The sequence below is a fragment of the Maniola hyperantus genome, chromosome 20, assembly GCF_902806685.2.
Source record: "Maniola hyperantus chromosome 20, iAphHyp1.2, whole genome shotgun sequence".
NCBI lineage: Eukaryota > Metazoa > Arthropoda > Insecta > Lepidoptera > Nymphalidae > Maniola > Maniola hyperantus.
The window spans coordinates 6,129,245-6,147,160 of NC_048555.1; the positions used below are offsets into that span (position 1 = coordinate 6,129,245).

The window sequence follows — 17,916 nt, forward strand, 5'->3', positions numbered from 1 at the left end:
CGCTGGGGCTGTGTGACTATGTGGGGCGTCCCCAGTCCGATTGCTATCTGAACTTGTCGCGTACTATGAGTAAACTTATCGAAAATTACGGATAGATGGTTTATTATTAACTAGATGGTGCCCGCGACTTTGTCCGCGTGGATTTAGGTAAAAAGTAACCTATGTCCAATGTGCTTCCCCGGGATATAAGCAACTCTGTACCTATTAAAATCGGTTGAACGGATGGGCCGTGAAAGTCTAGCAGGCAGACAGACACACTTTCGCATTTATAATATTAGTATGGAAGAGAAGTACGTTTCGAACGTGTTACGAATTGCCCGCAAGCAGCGATATTTGCCCGCAAGTCGAATCACTCGCAATTCACCAATCGAACTATCAGCTTATCTGCTAAATGACGTGATAATTAGTCATATTTTTTAGATCGAAAATACGTCTTCGCTCCACTTGCTTCAGTGGAAACGTACCCTTAGCTAACCATCTTCTCGCGCATGCTCGGTGAAAAGATTAAATGTTATCTTTTATGGAGGTAATGACCTCGGATTCCTTAAAAAAAACTACGTTTCTCTCTTTTTGCAATCGTATCTTTGACATGGATTTTTGATTTAAACTGGTTTGACTGGAACTTACGAAATTTTGAATGGTCTCAATAGAGGGTGATAAAATGAAAAATATAATTATAAATATTATTGTCTCAAAAACATTTAATGCTAGGTATCACAGAAATTATTTTAATACAACATGTGTAAAAATGTGATTAAGTACTTGAACCATTTTTGTTGTAATTTTTTTATCTTATTGTTCATGTGTCGATACTCGATTTGTGTAATATTTTCGATTACGTGTATTTATCACGTAAGGTACGCATGTTACGTGAAATTCGTTATTGTTCCTTTATTAATTCTCGCCAAAAATGCCCAACCTGCCGTACGTATCTTCTCTTATCATAAATTATTAAGTATCTGTAAATAAAACAGCCAGTTTTAAATACCTAAGTTATCTTATCGGGCAAACGGAAATTAATCTGCTTGCCCTAAAGGCCTTATCACACTAGCGTTTTGCCGCGCCTTTCACACGCAGTGTAAACGCTGCGCATTCGTTGTATACACGTTAGCAGTATGTACAAATTACACCCGTCAGACGCTTTGTTTAAAAGTTTAAGGGTATCTGGCATGGGGTGGCCACATACTAAGTGTCTGGCTATGCATGCCGTGATTTCTAAAGCTATTCTAAAGATAATAAAAAAAAATTAGACTTTGACGTAAGATTTTTTACAGCTCTTTTACCTGCTATCTCCCAAAGCCACGCATGATCCAAACTTCATAGTCGCTGATCGTTCCTCCCTGTGTTGGGTACAATACCTACACAGAGAAGCTTTTAGCTTTTATAAAATAACGAAGGTCTGGAACGCGCTGGCTCTTAGTCCATAAACTTTATGTTCAAGTGTTAAGGTTTATAATAAACTGAAATTGTTGTTATTATAAAACTTTTTCTACATTTCTTAATAGAAACATAGATGTGTAAATGTGTGCAAACCGGGCCACTTTAGCGAAGTCAATTTGTTTGTGAGCCCTCGTCTATAGTCTATACCTACTATTATAAGTCAATAGAAATAATGCTATAATTACCTACCAAAATCATTATTAATAGTCTGATAGATTGCTGACGATCCTCTCCATGAATATATCAGCACAAATCTGTAAGAAAACAGAATGTGATAGATCTTCATCTATAATATAAAAATGAATCACTAAATGCGTTGGTCATCGCAAATCTCGAGAACAGCTGAACCGATTTCGCTAATTCTTTTTTTATAATATTCCTTGAAGTACGAGGATGGTTCTTACGGAGAGAAAAATTAAAAAATTTGAGTCGACTGTTAGGCGGAACGAAGTTCGCCAGGGCAGCTAGTTTATCTAAATATATAAAACGAAAAGGTGACTGACTGACTGACTGATCTATCAACGTACAGTTCAAACTACTGGACGGATACTAGGCATGCAGATTGCAGATAGCTATTATGACGTGGGCATCCGCTAAGAAAGGATTTTTGAAAATTCAACCCCTAAGGGGCGAAATAGGGGTTTAAAATTTGTGTGGTCCACGCGGATGAAGTCGCAAGCATAAGCTAGTTAAGTATAAAAACAACAATGCCTTTACAGTAGTACTCGGCCAAAAGTGTTTCATAGTATGACTAATATAATATAATATTACTCATGTAAGTACCTACTCATAAAACAAATAGATATCTCCTTAGTAACTGTAAAACAGATGTAGTATGGGACTTGTTAGCTGCGTCCGCGTCATACAATTCATAGACCGGGCTATTGGGCATAATGTAAGGATCAGTGAAAGAATTTTCAGAATCGGTTAGTTCTGGAGATTACCGTCTACATCCAAATTTAAAAGTATTGCCTGTATAAGATAAGTGTAAAATGTAGATTTTAGTATGTTCGCTAGTACGTTTAATATATACGAATTATGAGGGATGTGTGGCCTAGTTGTGACAACGCACATATCAATCGACTAGCTTATGCCCGCAACTTCGTCCGCGTGGACTACACAAATAAATCCTTATTTCACCCCCTTAGGAGTCGAATTTTCAAAAATCCTTTCTTAGCGGATGCCTACGTCATAATAGCTATTTGCATGCCAAATTTCAGCCCGATCCGTCCAGTGGTTTGAGCTGTGCGTTGATAGATCAGTCAGTCTGTCAGTCACCTTTTCCTTTTATATAATATATAGATTTAGATTGTGATTGTTAAGCAACGTTGACCCAAGTCGGTTACTGGTTACATCCTGTATATAAACCAGACATGACGCATTACTCACCCTAACATAACTAAACAGGAGGTGTTCATCACGCTGCTAAGAACATAAATTGCCCCAGGGAAGGTCGCCAGCGTAACACTGTACAGCGAGTTGAAGATAACCGGTGCCAGCATTGGGCCAATGCTCTCGATTGCGCACAGGAATGCGAAAATTTTGGCGATGTCCTCAATTGGGAAGTTTTTGGTGATAAAAGATCGCAATAACGGTCCTGATAACCCTTTAAACAACGATATCGCAGAACCTGAAACATTATTATTTAATATTTAATAAACATTATTAATTTATATATATATATCGCCGAAACTGACTATCCGAAACCTCGATTCTTCAGGATGGTCATTTATACGATAAAGTATGAAATGACACTATAGGTTATCAAAAAATCGGTCGCGTATGTAATCTCATACAAATTGTAGAGACAAAAATCTGAGTGGGCGCTAATCATTTTGTGTCACCAACCAATCACAATCGAAGCTATGTTTTCTAATTTAATTTAGAATGTTTTTTTAAACATGTTTTCGATTGGTTGGTGTCTCAAAATGGTTAGCGCACACTTTTCTCTATACCTAATTTGTATGGGATAATGTAACAGAGAGAGCACTGCTGTACTAACTTCTTACCGTGGATAGAGTATAGCGTATAGCAGACAGACAGACACATTTTCACAATTACAATAAGTATTACTATGGAAATAAGTATGGATAACTATAGTAAGCGACAGGTCGAGATTGCAATCGGGGAGGGAACGCCCTGCACACCCGCACAGCCCCCGCGTTAACCCGGTGCGGGAGAGCGGGGCGTCCCCCGCCTCATACCCCGATTGCCATCGCGAACTATAGGTACTGAGTACTTACCTAAGTACATATACCACGATTCAACCGCAAACAGCTTCAACAGATTATCGGCTGTGGCCGTAAACAATGCTATCATGGAAAAAGACACATCGCCGAGCCGCAGTGCTTTTTGCACCACAATAACACCAAAGAAACCTCCCAAGAACGATATCAGCGTACTGACTGACGAATACGTTGTGTATTGTCGCAATGACCAATGCAACTTCTGCCTCGTGTACATGTATTCTAAACTAATTAATCCGTATACAATCATGATCATAAGTATTCTAATGACTCCGAGAAGTATGATTTGTGCACGGCCATTGTTTGGCCGCTCTTTGAAACATTCGCGAGTCATTTCTTTAACGTACAATATGTCTAAAACTCTTGTTGCTCCACCCTGCAAAAAAATATATAGGGACATATAAATCGGTTGATGATGATGATGGTGATGATGAAATAGCGAGCAAACGAGGTGGCGGGTCACCTGATGTAAGGGGATCACCCCTATATTCAATGTACTCTCTGGGGATTACGCCCGCACATGAACATTCGGAAAACCGATAGACGTTGGGGTCTCAAGGTGCTGTGCTGGAATGGCGACCTCGCAGCTCGCACCGGAAGGCGCAGCGTTCAAAGACCCCCCACTATGTGGACGGACGACGTCAGACGAGTCGCAGGGAGCCGCTGGATTCAGGTGGCGCAAGATCGTAGCGTGTGGAAGTCCCTACAAGAGACCTATGTCCAGCACTGGACGTCTCTATCGGTTGATGATGATGATGATAATGATGAACATTTGCAGCACCAGAGGAAACGCCAATGCGTTGCCAGTTTTTCAGGAATTTGTAGTTCTGTCCCTTGAATACTAACTCCATGTTGCAATGGAACACCGCCGAAGGAAATTGATTTGACAATTTGATGCGCGTGCAAAAAAGATCTGGCACAACGGGAGATCTAAGGACATCAGGCATCCAGTGGTGAAGGTGAAATTGCTTTCGGTGGCGTGCAGTGAGGTTGTAAAAAACCGGTCAAGTGCGTGTCGGACTTGCACACGAAGAGTTCCATACCATCGCACAGGATGTACCTAACACTTTTATGTAGAACTAGATGACGCCCGCGACTTCGTCCGCGTGGATTTAGGTTTTGAAAAAACCCCATGGGATTTTCCGGGATAAAAGTAGGGTATGTCCTTCCCCGGGTTGTAAGCTATAGCTCTGTACCAAATAAAGCTAGCAGACAGACAGACACACACTTTCACAATTATAATATTAGTATGGAAATTGCAAGTTTGTGACTGCGCTATCTACCTGTATGTGATTCAGTAAATTATCTTTTTCGTGAACACATTTTAATGTCTTTTGTGATATAAACCACAAGTTCACGGTTTTCGGATTTTTCCTTTACTTGTGCTGTATAAGACACCTAGATACCTCATGCCTGCCAAATTTCATGATTCTACAGGTTTTCTTGACAGACACGACAGACGACAAACAACAAGTGATCCTATAAGCCATGAGGGTTCCTTTTTCCCTTTTGAAGTTCGGAACCCTAAAAAGGTAAGGTGGAATAAGGTCAAAAAACTTAACTGAGAACACTTCCCGTTATAAATACAATAAAACATGAAAAGAAAGCTTGTACCTATACGTCTCTACCACATGAAGGGACCTTCCTAAAAAACGTCCATTTATACCTATTTTGATAGGGTTGTCACCTGTTGCATGTGATTTTTATTTTGGAAAAAATAAAAATCTAACAGTAGATCAGTGTGATACACCAATAGCACATGAGTAGATATCCCTAGTGATAGTACCTAGGAACTTACTAAGGCCGTGCTATGTAGTGAGCCGACGGACGATGGATTGATCATGATGATAATGATATATTTACCCGCAATGCTCCTCGTAGTGACTCCATTATCCATATATTCGCAAAGGCGTAAGATACCACGTTAAGTGTAGCCGTGAACAAAAGCAAATTGACGTTTCCAATGGTCAATATTAGGTATGTACTGAATAAACTCCCACATATAGTGCCCAATGATACCGTCGCATCCAGTATTGTCATTCTGCAAATTATAAGTAGGTAGGTATAACCATTATAAAATGAGCTTTAGTCATGTGTTATCTAGGTAGGATTCGTTTGAATGAACCCGAACTTGGGGATTTGCTGAGTTTGTTGTGGGCTTCTCAGGCCAGGGCGCGTATAGAACCACAAGACTTAGTTTCCAAAGGCATGCGGTCTATCTTCAGATAATACTAACTCAAATTCCAAAACGAGTGAACATGTCATGGTTGCCATTGCCAACCTTTTATAACAAAATTCTGCAATCCATTTGGACTTGCCTTTACACACAGTTTACACTAGTTAAAATTATCAAAAGTAGGTACCTATGCGCCTGAAAAAAGCATATTACACAATCGAATATTATGTCAATGATAAAAGAGCGTGGATTCGACTTGCAGCTCGTTCCAGCAATGCGCGGGACTGCAATTATTTTTATGGCATAATATTGTAATATCAACTCTTTGAAAAGAGCATCCGCCGTGTTTCTTGCTGGTTCTCGGTAGGAAAGGCATTTCATTTTGAACCAGTGGTTGACGATTCGAAAGTAAGTACTTGTAAAAGTTTAATTGAATAAATAAATTAATATTATGATGTTTACCTACTTTATTTTATTGTCTACTGTCTAGGTACGAAACTGAGTGAGCGACCAAAAGTAATTCCGCCACTATACTGTTTTTTAAATTATATCTAGTTTTGTTTAAGTACATATAGAATACGAATAGTAGTAGGTAAAAATTCATATAGGTAAATTAACCTACTTGCGGAATTCAAGGCCAATCAAGCATTTTCCAATAGGAAAACTACCTACTAGCAGTCAGTGTAATGATACCTAATGTTGCAGGTGCTGTAGATCAGTAATCGCATAGCCACAATAATATCATAGTAACATCTAGATTCTAGACTGAATATATCTAGGTAGAATATAGTTATCTAGTCATAATAATTTTATATACTTAAGTACATACACAATAGATATAAGTACAGCATCAAGGGAAATATATACGGTACGAAAATGATCAGTAGGTAGTTTTTTTTTAAATATTAATTTATCTATGGGTCAATAGCGATAAGGCGCAGATTATGTGGTGCAGATATAACACTAAGGAAATACTTCCTTAGTGTTAGTACTTCCTTAGTCCTACGTAACTTAGGTACTGTACCTACCTACAGTTTAATGTGAATGACCGCCGTAAAATATTTTGGCAATATTACCTAAGTACCTATTTGACAAAAATAAAAGAGCGAAACAAAGACCAGAATATAAATAATTATGCATTAGGTAGGTATATGTAGGTACATTGTACACAGCTTATAGGTGCCTGAAATTCAAAACCTCGCACGCACCTCGCACGCGACGCATACCTACCGATAAATATTTGTTGGTTTCATCCAAAACATGACCATAAATCATCGCCTACGATAGTTAAGGCGAATCAACCTGTTAATAAAAGGTAGCCTACCTAAGAGACGAACTGCTAGCAGAACTGGTATCACTGATATAGCAGTACGCACCGGTGAACATGACAATGTATCCGCCGGTCAGGGAGAACGGAACAGCCGTCGCGACGTACCACCAGGCGCTCAAGCTTTTCATCATGGCGAAGATCACTATCAAGATACCCGACATCGCCATCCCTATAAGTAATAAATTCAGGGTTTAATTAGAACGTTAGCAACAACTTAGCGCTATTATAATACTACCTAAATACAATCCAATACCAATAACTATTTGCCTTATACTTGTAATTTTAGTGATTTAGTATTTTTCAAACCCTCAGTATACAGCATGTAAAACTCGGGGTCAATGCCCCACCTACAACACGGCATTGACCCCGTGGCATCTACCTACGCAACGTTCTGTTAGGAGGTCCGCTTCGACAGTCTTTTGAAAAAAAAAACCACAAGAAATGTCCAACGAATTTAATTTGGAAATTCACACACACGGAACTTTTACTTCACGCGAATACAGTAGTTTCAGTGTTAACTATTCAATATGGAAATGTGGACTGCCTCGCCGCCTCGCGGATTGTTCGCTTTATATAAATTGAAATGCTGAAGCAGCGAATTAACACGTCATGTTAAAATTATTAATTTATAACATTTCCCCCCTTTAGACGAAGCTTTAATTTAAAATAAAGCGTAGTAAAAAAAAGAAAAGGAAAAGGAGAGAAATGGTAAAATATTCTACATAATTTAATTATTTGAAAGATTTCTTTGCACTGATGCACTAAGATTTCGAAGGTCTACAGATGCGTTATCTTCATCATCTGTTATCTGTGACATTTCAATAGAACTTTGGGCTTTGTTTTCTTTATGCGAAATCTTTTTGCGATTACATTGGAAAAAAAATTGAATGCAGAATTTGTTACAATTACGTTGTTTAAAACATCTGATAATCTTATAACATAAAAATAGAAAAATTAACGAAATAATTATATAAGTAAAAGCAGAATAATACGAGCTATATTTTATAAAATGAGATTCCTCTTGGATCCTGTTGATTTGCAACTCAAGATCGTTGAATTGGTTTATCGAATTTTTTAAGGAATCTAAATTAATATTACTTAGGTTAATAGGTGATAGAAGAGGAATCGTTTTGTTAACAATCTCTTGGTTGCAGCAGTTATCATTAGTTATATCAAAATTAATATTAAAGTTATTATTATCAATAGTTAAATTTGAAATGGTAGAAGGTATAAATTGAATCGTTTTAAAGTAACCAATGCAACCTTTGTTCAGTTTTAATATTCCAGTGCCAGATATAGAATAATCCTTAAAGTTATCATTACAATTGATAGTTAGTTTGCTTGTTTTTGACTGTACAAATATCCATTGATTATTTTTTAATTTATGCCATATGTCAATAAGACCATATAGGATTTTCGGTTCACATTCCCTTGGTAAAGATAGAGTCACTTCAGTTAAAAGTTTTGTCTCGCATGAAGGATTCGAATTTACAGAATAAATTGACTCTAATTTACAGATGGAATTTTCACTATTTAAAATAGTACAATCTCTTAAAGTATCTAATAATACGTAATTTAATCTATCGTCAGTTATAGCTAAATAGGGTTTAGTAGGTTTGATTAAGGCAAAACTTTTGGATTGTCCTTCGTAATGAGGAGTCGGGAGCGGGATTGTTTTATAGACGTTATACTTAACGGGAGAGACAAGAGGGATCTGTATTACAAATACTATCTTATTGTTATAGAAATAGGAGACTAACTTAGATATATCTATAATGGTATGTATATTTTCTATACTTAGTGCTACAGGAAAATCTAAACCTTTATTGATTGAGTTTCTGTGTTTAGACAGTTCATCATACAGTTTTACAGGACTTAGAACAGAAGGATGTAGAACATTAACTTTTGAAAACAAAATTGCGTTTATTACAGTATCGAGAAAATTTGAGATAGCTAGTAAAGAGCTTTCGATTATATTAACTAAGCTATTAAATCTAGTTAAATACATTAATTTTTCATTATCACTAGTAACATAAGACAATATATCGTTTAATTTATTAATCTGAGAGTTTAACTTTATCTCATTTTGATTTAACCTAGAAATAGTAGAATTAAAAGTATTAATAGACGACTTAACTATATGAATATTATCTTTCATTAAATGAAATATCTCAGATTCAGATCTCTGACAAGAGCTAATTGCAGCATCATATTTTCGGGCATCTTCAGCATCTAAAGTGCCAAAGAAAAACTTAAGGATTTCACCACCAAATTCTAAAGATCTTTTGAATCTAGCAGGATTTTCGCTTGAGATAATATGAGATAGAGATTGAGCCTTGAGATAATTGGATTCTAGAAGTACTTCAATTGGACTAAAAACATTTTTGCAGCTAGAGTACTCTTCTGGTTGCAACTTAGCACAAACTAGAGAGGTTTTAACAATCAACCGGTCAACTTTGTCAAGCTGTGGTTCCAATGAGACGGTGTTGAGATGCGTGATTACTCTCCAATAATCATTGTAGAAATAAATTTTTGTAATGGGGTCGAAATATATTCCAGGGCTATGCGTTATGGGTGTAATCATTGGCTCAGACGAGACGTAGGAGAAAAATCTGAAAAGAATGATAAGCTTAAGTTACAGCGAGCTTAATTAAATTAGTATGATACTTAACATGTTTTCTATTTATTAATAAAGTAACATTATGTTTTCCATTTATTTTAACGATTTTGTAAGGGCCTTTCCATATTGGAGATAAGGCTTTACGAAGTCTGTGATGGTATTTTAAATATACCATGTCACCAACTTTATATTCTATGTTAGGATTAGAACTTGAATCATAGATTTGTTTTGAAGATTCTTTACTTGATCTAATATACTCTAAAGCTTTTTCGCGGCTTACTTTCATTCTATACTGAAGCGCACGGACATACTCGTGGTATGTAACATTATTATCTGTGTCGTAGAGAGAATTAGGAAGGGTTGGTTTCTGTCCAAACAGAAGTTCAAACGGAGTAAATTGAGTAGTAGTATGAGGAGTTGTATTATACGCGAGAACAGCTGTTGCTAGGTAGCAATGCCAATCATTTTGATTTTCGTTTACAAAGGATTTTAGGTATTCTTTAAGAGTAGCGTGGCTGCGTTCCAGCGCACCGTTAGTTTGGGGTTGGTAAGGGCTAGAAAGTAAGGGTTTGATTTTGAAAATATCGGTAACTTGTTTAAACAGTTCTGATGTAAAAGTCATGGCTTGATCAGTAAGGATCATTTTAGGAATAGCGAATAAGGACATAAAGTGGACCAGATTACGGGCTACTTCTTCACTTGTTGAAGAAATCATAGGATAGACACATAGGAATTTGGTAAGATCATCTTGCAGAGTCAGTATGAACTTGAACTTTTGGAAACCTGCTTCAGGTAAGACACCAACTATGTCCAGAGCTAATCGTTCAAAAGGCTTTGTGCTCGTGGATGTAATAACCATAGGAGCTTTAATGCAGGCTCGTAAAGGTTTGTTAACTTGGCATAGTTTGCAAGACTTCACATAGCGTTCTATGTCAGTTCTCATTCCTTTCCAGTAGTATGAGGCTTTAATTCGACTATACATCCTATTCACACCAGGATGTCCTGCTATGGGAGTGTCGTGATTCTCTTTGAGAATTGTAGGAACTTCAGCTGGAGTTGGAAATATTATTTGATTTTTATAAATATGTATTTTGATATTAGTGTTATGAAATACGTAGGAAATCATATTATAAATTTTGGTATAGGATAATTTAGTAAAAGGTTCAGAGAAATCGGAGATAGCTATTTCATCAATGCTAGGGTGATGTGATATAAGTTCATCACGAAGCATCATCAAAGTGTCGTAAATGGAGCGAAAAGTTGTCTCATCGTAATGATGAACCTTGGTAAAAAGAAAATAATATGTTTTATTATTTTTTGTAACTGACCTTACCGAACATTGTTCACGTTCGGCTTCTAACAATGAAGCGGTGTCGGTTATCTGAGATAATAATTCCTCACAATGTGGCATTGAGTTGTCGAAATCTAGAGAAACGGGGCATGCAATAATTTTGCATTTGGAAAGATGTAAAGCTTGTGAGTGTTCTTCAATTTTTGTGTTAGAATCTGGTAAAGAGTTTGTAAGTTGTTTCTTAAAATATGCCTCGTAGGAAAGCTTAGTAAGATTATCTGTATTTATAGCATGAATTGGGATGCGAGACAGAGCGTCTGCATTTGAATTTAATTTTCCAGGTTTGTAAATAATCTCGTAATCGTATTCCTCAAGTTTGAGGCGCCAACGGACGAGTTTGGAACCAGGATCTTTGACGTTGAAGAGCCATACTAAGGGCCGATGATCTGTTACGATTTTGAATTTAGTGCCGTAGAGATATGGTCGGAAAGTTTTAACGGCGAATAAAATAGAAACTAACTCCTTTTCTGTGGTCGAGTAATTTCCTTCTTGTTTGTTTAAGGTTCTAGAAGCATAGGCTATTGGTTTGTCCTTGCCGACAGGGCCTTGAGATAGCACTGCGCCAACGGCGTAGTTGCTGGCGTCTGTGGTAACGATAAATGGTTGAGAAAAATCAGGGTATTGGAGAAGAGGAGCTGAGGTTAACTTTTCCTTCAGGAGGTTAAAAGCTTGGTCTTGTTCTATAGACCAATGAAAAGTGACATCCTTTTTGAGTAAAGATGTTAGAGGTTTTGTGATCTTGGAGAAATTGTCAATAAATCGGCGGTAATAACCAACGAGACCGAGGAATGATTTTACTTCTTTAGGATTTTTAGGAATTGGGAAATCACAGACTGATTTAATTTTTTCTGGGTTTGGAGAGACACCTTTATCCGTTATAATGTGACCTAGATAGGTGACTTCCTTTCTAAGGAATTCACATTTATCCGGTTGTAATTTGAGATTATAATCTCTGAAACGGTTGAATACCATTTTCAGTTTTTCACAATGTGATTTGAGATCTGCACTATAGATGATACAGTCATCTAAATAGACATAGCAATGTAAACCTTGAAGACCTGATAATACTGTGTTCATAAGACGTTGAAAAGTACTGGGAGCGTTCTTAAGTCCGAACGGCATCCTAGTGAATTCGTAGTGGCCTGTTGAACGATTTGTGTTGACTACAGTAAAGCCAGTTTTAGGTGCATCTGAAGGATTCAGCGGAATTTGATGGAAACCGGAGACTAAGTCCAGTGTGCTAAAATATTTGGAATGACCTAGTTGATCTAGGATATCTGTGATCAAGGGAATAGGATATACTTCGGATACAGTGACGTCATTGAGGCGGCGGTAGTCGATAACTATTCGCCATTTCTTTTTCCCGGATGCGTCCATTTTTTTGGGAACCACCCAAACGGGAGCATTCCATGGAGAGATAGACGGTTTTATAATTTTCTGTTGTAGCATTTTCTGGATTTGGGAATCGACTTCGTTTTTATGACATTCGGGAAAACGGTAAGATTTTACATTAATAGGAGAGCTATTACCCGTGTCAATAGAGTGTTGGATAGCGTTAGTATGAGTTAGAGTGTCTCCTTCGAGATAAAATATATCAGAGTATTCAGAACAGCACTCTAAGAGAGCTTTTCTCTCCTCATCGTTAAGATGTGAGTGTCTTATAAGACTTAGAACACGATCGAGTCGATTTGATGAAGAATTAGAAACGTGGTTGATAATTTCGGGGGATTGAGACACTTGGCGTAGTTCAGAGAAGTCTATAGGGGTTAAATGGACCTTGAAATCTTGGATTTCTATTTGAGATTCAGTGGTATTTAAAACAGAGACATTGACTTTATAATTAGGCTTCAAACTTACCATACAGTTTGCTATATATACACCTTCGGATATAGAGTGATCTAATATGAGTGCGTCTTTTAAATGACGTAACTTGAACTTGTCATTTGAGACAGTGCATTCAACAATAGCTTCGGAGCGAGCCGGTATTATATATCTAGGGCTCGAATAATGAATTGGTAAAGTGTAATTTGAGATAGTAAGGGATTTTGTATTATAATCGATATTAGTATGGAAAAAATGTAGAAAATCGGTACCTAAGATACCGTCTGATTCCAGATTCAGAGCGTCAGTTATGACGTGGAATTTAAAAGAAATGGTGTGGTCGTTTATATTAAGGTTAAGCACAACTGTTCCTAAAGTTTCGCTGTAGGAATCTTTATCGTTTATGCCTTTGAGTTTTATAATTTCTTGAGACAATTGGGGCTCTGCTGGTAAACACGAGCGCTTAATAATGCTGACACTTGCGCCTGTGTCAACTAAGAAACAGAGAGGTTTTTTATTACATTCTATTTGTAAAAATGCATGAGGTAAGGACACCAACCTTTTCAGGGTGCTTGTTTCGAAGATCGGGACGTCTTTAAGAGGCAATGAGCTTTTGCTTGCGTCGCTTTGGGGGTCATTTTGAATGACTTTAGAGTTTGTAAGACTCAGTTGATCCTTTGAAGGAAACTGAGATTTAAAGGATTTTGTAGTATAAGAGCTAGTATAAGAATTAGAATGAGATATAGTATTATTTGAGCAATCTTCTTTGGAATGCTTTGTATTCGATTTTGTAGGAATCAGTGAGGATTTAGGATATGATTCAGCGATATTTTGGCAGTCTTTTGGTGATTGCCGGGATATAAAAGATTTGGTATAAGATTCAGTGTGACTCGGACAGTCATGTAGCGATTGCCGAGATATAAACGATTTGGGAGAATTAGTATAAAAGGATTTAGTAGTTCGAGTGCCATTTTGGATTGTTGATTTCGGCAGGCACGCATCCAAAATCAGTTTAAGTTTTTTGATTCAGGGACGTAACTATTCGTCACTTCATTTAAGGATTCTGAGTATTCATACATGTTGATATTAGTATTGTTACTATGAGAGGGACCTGACGGAGGATGAGAGTTCATCCGACGCTGATTATTATTATATTGGCGCTTACGACATTCTGAGATAAGATGTCCTTTGTGTTTACAATAGGCACAGGTTTTGACGAAATTTGAGTCCTTTGATGAACTTTGACTTGTTTCTGCAGAATATTGAGGGTTAGCGGGAGGAATATGGAAAGATGATCTCTGTGTGAAATCGTGCTTTTTCTTAAAGCACTCTGAGAAACTATGATTGGTCTTCTTACATAAGGAACAAAATTTAGTTGGATGTTTTGGTTGAGTAATTTTTACAAGTTTGAAAATTTTTTCTTCTTCGACTGCTAGAGAAATTGCTTCATTAAGTGTCGAAGGGTTTCTGCAGCGGACAATATTAGAAATATTAGGGTTAAGACCTAATTGGAATAAGCTTAAGGCGAGTTCTTCCATAGCTGTGATTTTGCCTAGAAGGAGATTACGATCAGTGCATGAATTTTGAATATCAGCTTGAAGTCGAGTTAGGCATGCTTCGAGTCTGATAGAATATTGTGTCACACTTTCGGACTGGCCCTGTTTACAGTTTTGGAGATCAAGTAGCAGATGGGACGAGTGTTTTTTCTCGCCAAACGTGCTTTTTAAATATGATTTTAATTCATCCCAATTATTGAAATTTTAAGGCTGCAGGCTAATTGAGCTTTGCCCTCAAGTTGGGAGATTATATATTTACATAAGATATTTTGCTGGTCGGGAGCAGCTAAACTAATTGCGTTATCGCAGTTAGTTAGGAACGCGGCAAGAGTTTCCCGATTCCCATCATAAGACCTTACGAATTTAGTGAGTATAGAGAGAGTCACTTTTGCGTCCGAACTTTCTGACTTTAAACTCATTTTTGATTACTGAAACTGAGATATGGAGAGAAAAAAAAAAAAGGATTTAAATTTAAAATACAGTACGAAAATATACAATTTAGACAATTTACGCTTTTTATACAAAATTAATATAAACTACTTACAGGATAACGGCAAACATCACGATTTATTTTTCACAAAAAGGTTTTCACTTTGATGTCACTGCACTGAAAGTTAAATTAGGTCGATGCGTTTGCGACACGTGAAGGCTTTGAACTGTACGGAATGCGTCTCGTATTTCACGCGGCGACGATATCGAGTAGGTTTCTGAAGATATTGAAGAAATTGTATTTCGTAATTTTGAAGGCTTAAAACTGATGTTTTTAAGTGAGTCCAGGATATTCGCGTTCTTCGTGTGAGATGCGGGCTCAGTCTGGCAGGCTGAGACTTATCGTCGATCTTGAGTAGAACCGGTGCTTAGTGGTTGTGATGCGGGCTCAACCCTGGGGGCGAGGCTTATCGTCGATCACGACTGCGATGACCTCAGGATTCTTTGGATGCTAAGGGTCCTCTTGCGTGAACCTTCTTAGCATCCCACTTCTGACACCAATTGTTAGGAGGTCCGCTTCGACAGTCTTTTGAAAAAAAAAACCACAAGAAATGTCCAACGAATTTAATTTGGAAATTCACACACACGGAACTTTTACTTCACGCGAATACAGTAGTTTCAGTGTTAACTATTCAATATGGAAATGTGGACTGCCTCGCCGCCTCGCGGATTGTTCGCTTTATATAAATTGAAATGCTGAAGCAGCGAATTAACACGTCATGTTAAAATTATTAATTTATAACAGTTCGTTGACCCCTAGTCTATCAGATGTTTTATTTGTTTCAACAGCTTTCAATCAGTTTTTTGCTCCTCTAAAATTTTGTTTCGTGCAATTGTTTGTTCGCCAACTCCTCAAATATATTTTCTGCAGACTTACCAAATAATGGCCACACTATTAGAGGTTTTCTACCATACGTATCCGACCAGACTCCCAAAAACATAGACAAAACTGCTGGACAGATGTACTCTAGCACCATTTTCACCGTAGATATATAAGTAGAGTATCTTTGCACATCCTCCTCTAGTCCTGCAGTGTCATTGGTCTTTATTGGTGATAGGAAAGGTTTGCATTCTTCTTCCGTGTGGCCCAAAGAGTGTACACACGTTCGATACAGAATTATGTTGCTAAGTGCCGCACCTAAAACAAGTCAACTTTTACAGTACGCGGCAGAAAGTACATCGACCTTTAGGAGATAGCAGATTTGTAGAGCAATGTCTCTGTCGTTGAGACAGACAAAACGTCATATAGGTATGAGTGACAGAGACAACGCTCTACAAAGCCGAAATGTCATTCTAAAGGCCCTTTCTGCCGCGTACTTAAGTAGGTTGATACTACGGTTTTATTTTACTCAAACAGCTGATAATTTGGTAGTACAAAATCTCTAAACTAAAACTAACAGGACTAAGTAAATTTAGTGCCATTTTCTTCATGCAGTACCTAAAGGATACATTTAGACTCCTGTAGTAAGTATCATCATTGAGGAGTTGAAATCCGGAGTTCACATAATTTTGTATTCTCATGAAAACGTAATTCATGTGCAAAGCTTCATTAGTATCGGTTCAGTAGAAATTTTAAAATCTGTCGTTTTGACGCGTTAACCGGCTCAGAAGTAGAAGAACTCGCCTCGAGGTCGAGATAGCAATCGGTGTATAAGGCGGGGGGGACTCCCCGCACACCTGCACGTCACCCGCGCTATCCCACACCGGGTAGCGCGGGGGCTATGCGGGTGTGCGGGGCGTCCCCACGCCGATTGCCATCTCGACCTGTCGCGTACTAATAGATTCCAGATTCGACTCGCGTATAGAGAAAATTATAATAGAAAGATTATTATCCATATAAACTTTTACTGGTTCGAAACCCTCTTCCTACCAAGAAGAACCAGCAAGAAACTCGGCGGTTGCTCTTTTCAAAGATTCGATTTACAATACCTATTATGCCTTATAGAATAGATGTAACTACAAGATTTGTTTGGTAAATTCAAATCTATACTGAATTTTTAACTGGTTGAAGGTCAGAAAACCAGTTTAACTTTAATGAAACCAAAGATGCAGTACTTAGGTAAAATATCATATTAAGAACGATAATAAACTTAAAACTACTGTAGGACTATTAAATATACCTACTTACCTTCCTACTACTAAATATATAAAAGCAGGATTCGAACTGCAACCCATTTAATGAAACCTTGAAAAAATTAACATGATGCTTTATAACGGTCAGATTAGAAAATAATAAATATTCTTATTTCTTACTAAGTATCTACTAAGTATTTTTTGGAGATAGATATATCTAGCAACAAATGTGTTTGTTTACAATATTTACAAAAAACATACCCGTTAAAGACACTGCAATCATATTTACAAGAATTGGCAACTCTATAGTTGTTGCTATCGATCTCTTCGGCAAAGGTAAAAGGCTGGATCGGTCTCCATCGTCGGTCATTCTTATATTCTCAAGAAATCTTTACGCACTATATTAGCTAAACATAAATAAAATAAAAAAATACACCTACAATTCACGCTATAACTCTTACTAAAAGGAAAACCAGTCAACCGAGCAACAAACAGACAATTAAATGAATAATTCAATAAATTCTGCACAAATAATTCACTGTTGTTTTTTAATTCCTTTTGTTTGATCACTTCGACAAAATTCGCGTTGTTTATTACTACACAGCTGATATGTACTGCTGACTTCCTTTGTTTTCGTACCTATTACATAGTTATCATGTACAATTTTATCATTATGACTCAATCGCGATATAGCGCAAATCATAGATGGATCATTCAATAAAATAATATATATCGCCTTGCAATGTCGTGTTACAGGTGACCGGTCTCAATATAGGTATCCAACTAATTAGCCGATTGACCTCGACTTCGCTTT

General features: G+C 37.3%; 1 protein-coding gene across 2 annotated transcripts; it reads right to left on the reverse strand.

Moving 5' to 3' along the window:
• Positions 1–674: 674 nt before the first annotated feature.
• On the reverse strand, positions 675–17,739 carry LOC117992108 (probable peptidoglycan muropeptide transporter SLC46). Of its 2 annotated transcripts, XM_069505319.1 has the most exons (9): positions 17,364–17,739; positions 17,158–17,214; positions 15,907–16,167; positions 7,187–7,361; positions 5,550–5,727; positions 3,684–4,062; positions 2,830–3,070; positions 1,630–1,694; positions 675–959 (listed from the first exon to the last, which is right to left on the reverse strand). In XM_069505319.1, the coding sequence occupies exons 3-9, from the start codon at positions 16,004–16,006 to the stop codon at positions 952–954; spliced, it is 1,146 nt and encodes a 381-aa protein (XP_069361420.1). In that variant the 5' UTR covers positions 16,007–16,167; positions 17,158–17,214; positions 17,364–17,739; the 3' UTR covers positions 675–951. The 2 variants fall into 2 exon arrangements, with proteins under 2 accessions (XP_069361420.1, XP_034835659.1); XM_034979768.2 differs by lacking the exon at positions 17,158–17,214.
• Positions 17,740–17,916: the final 177 nt, after the last annotated feature.

Coding starts and splice junctions, on each gene's coding strand:
- LOC117992108 (XM_034979768.2), bottom strand. CDS start 17,472: ATGACCGACGATGGAGACCGATCCAGCCTTTTACCTTTGCCGAAGAGA. Junction 16,168..17,363: donor GATTGCAGTGTCTTTAACGG/GTATGTTTTTTG, acceptor GACTTGTTTTAG/GTGCGGCACTTAGCAACATA. Junction 4,063..5,549: donor CACTACGAGGAGCATTGCGG/GTAAATATATCA, acceptor ATTTTTTTGCAG/GGTGGAGCAACAAGAGTTTT.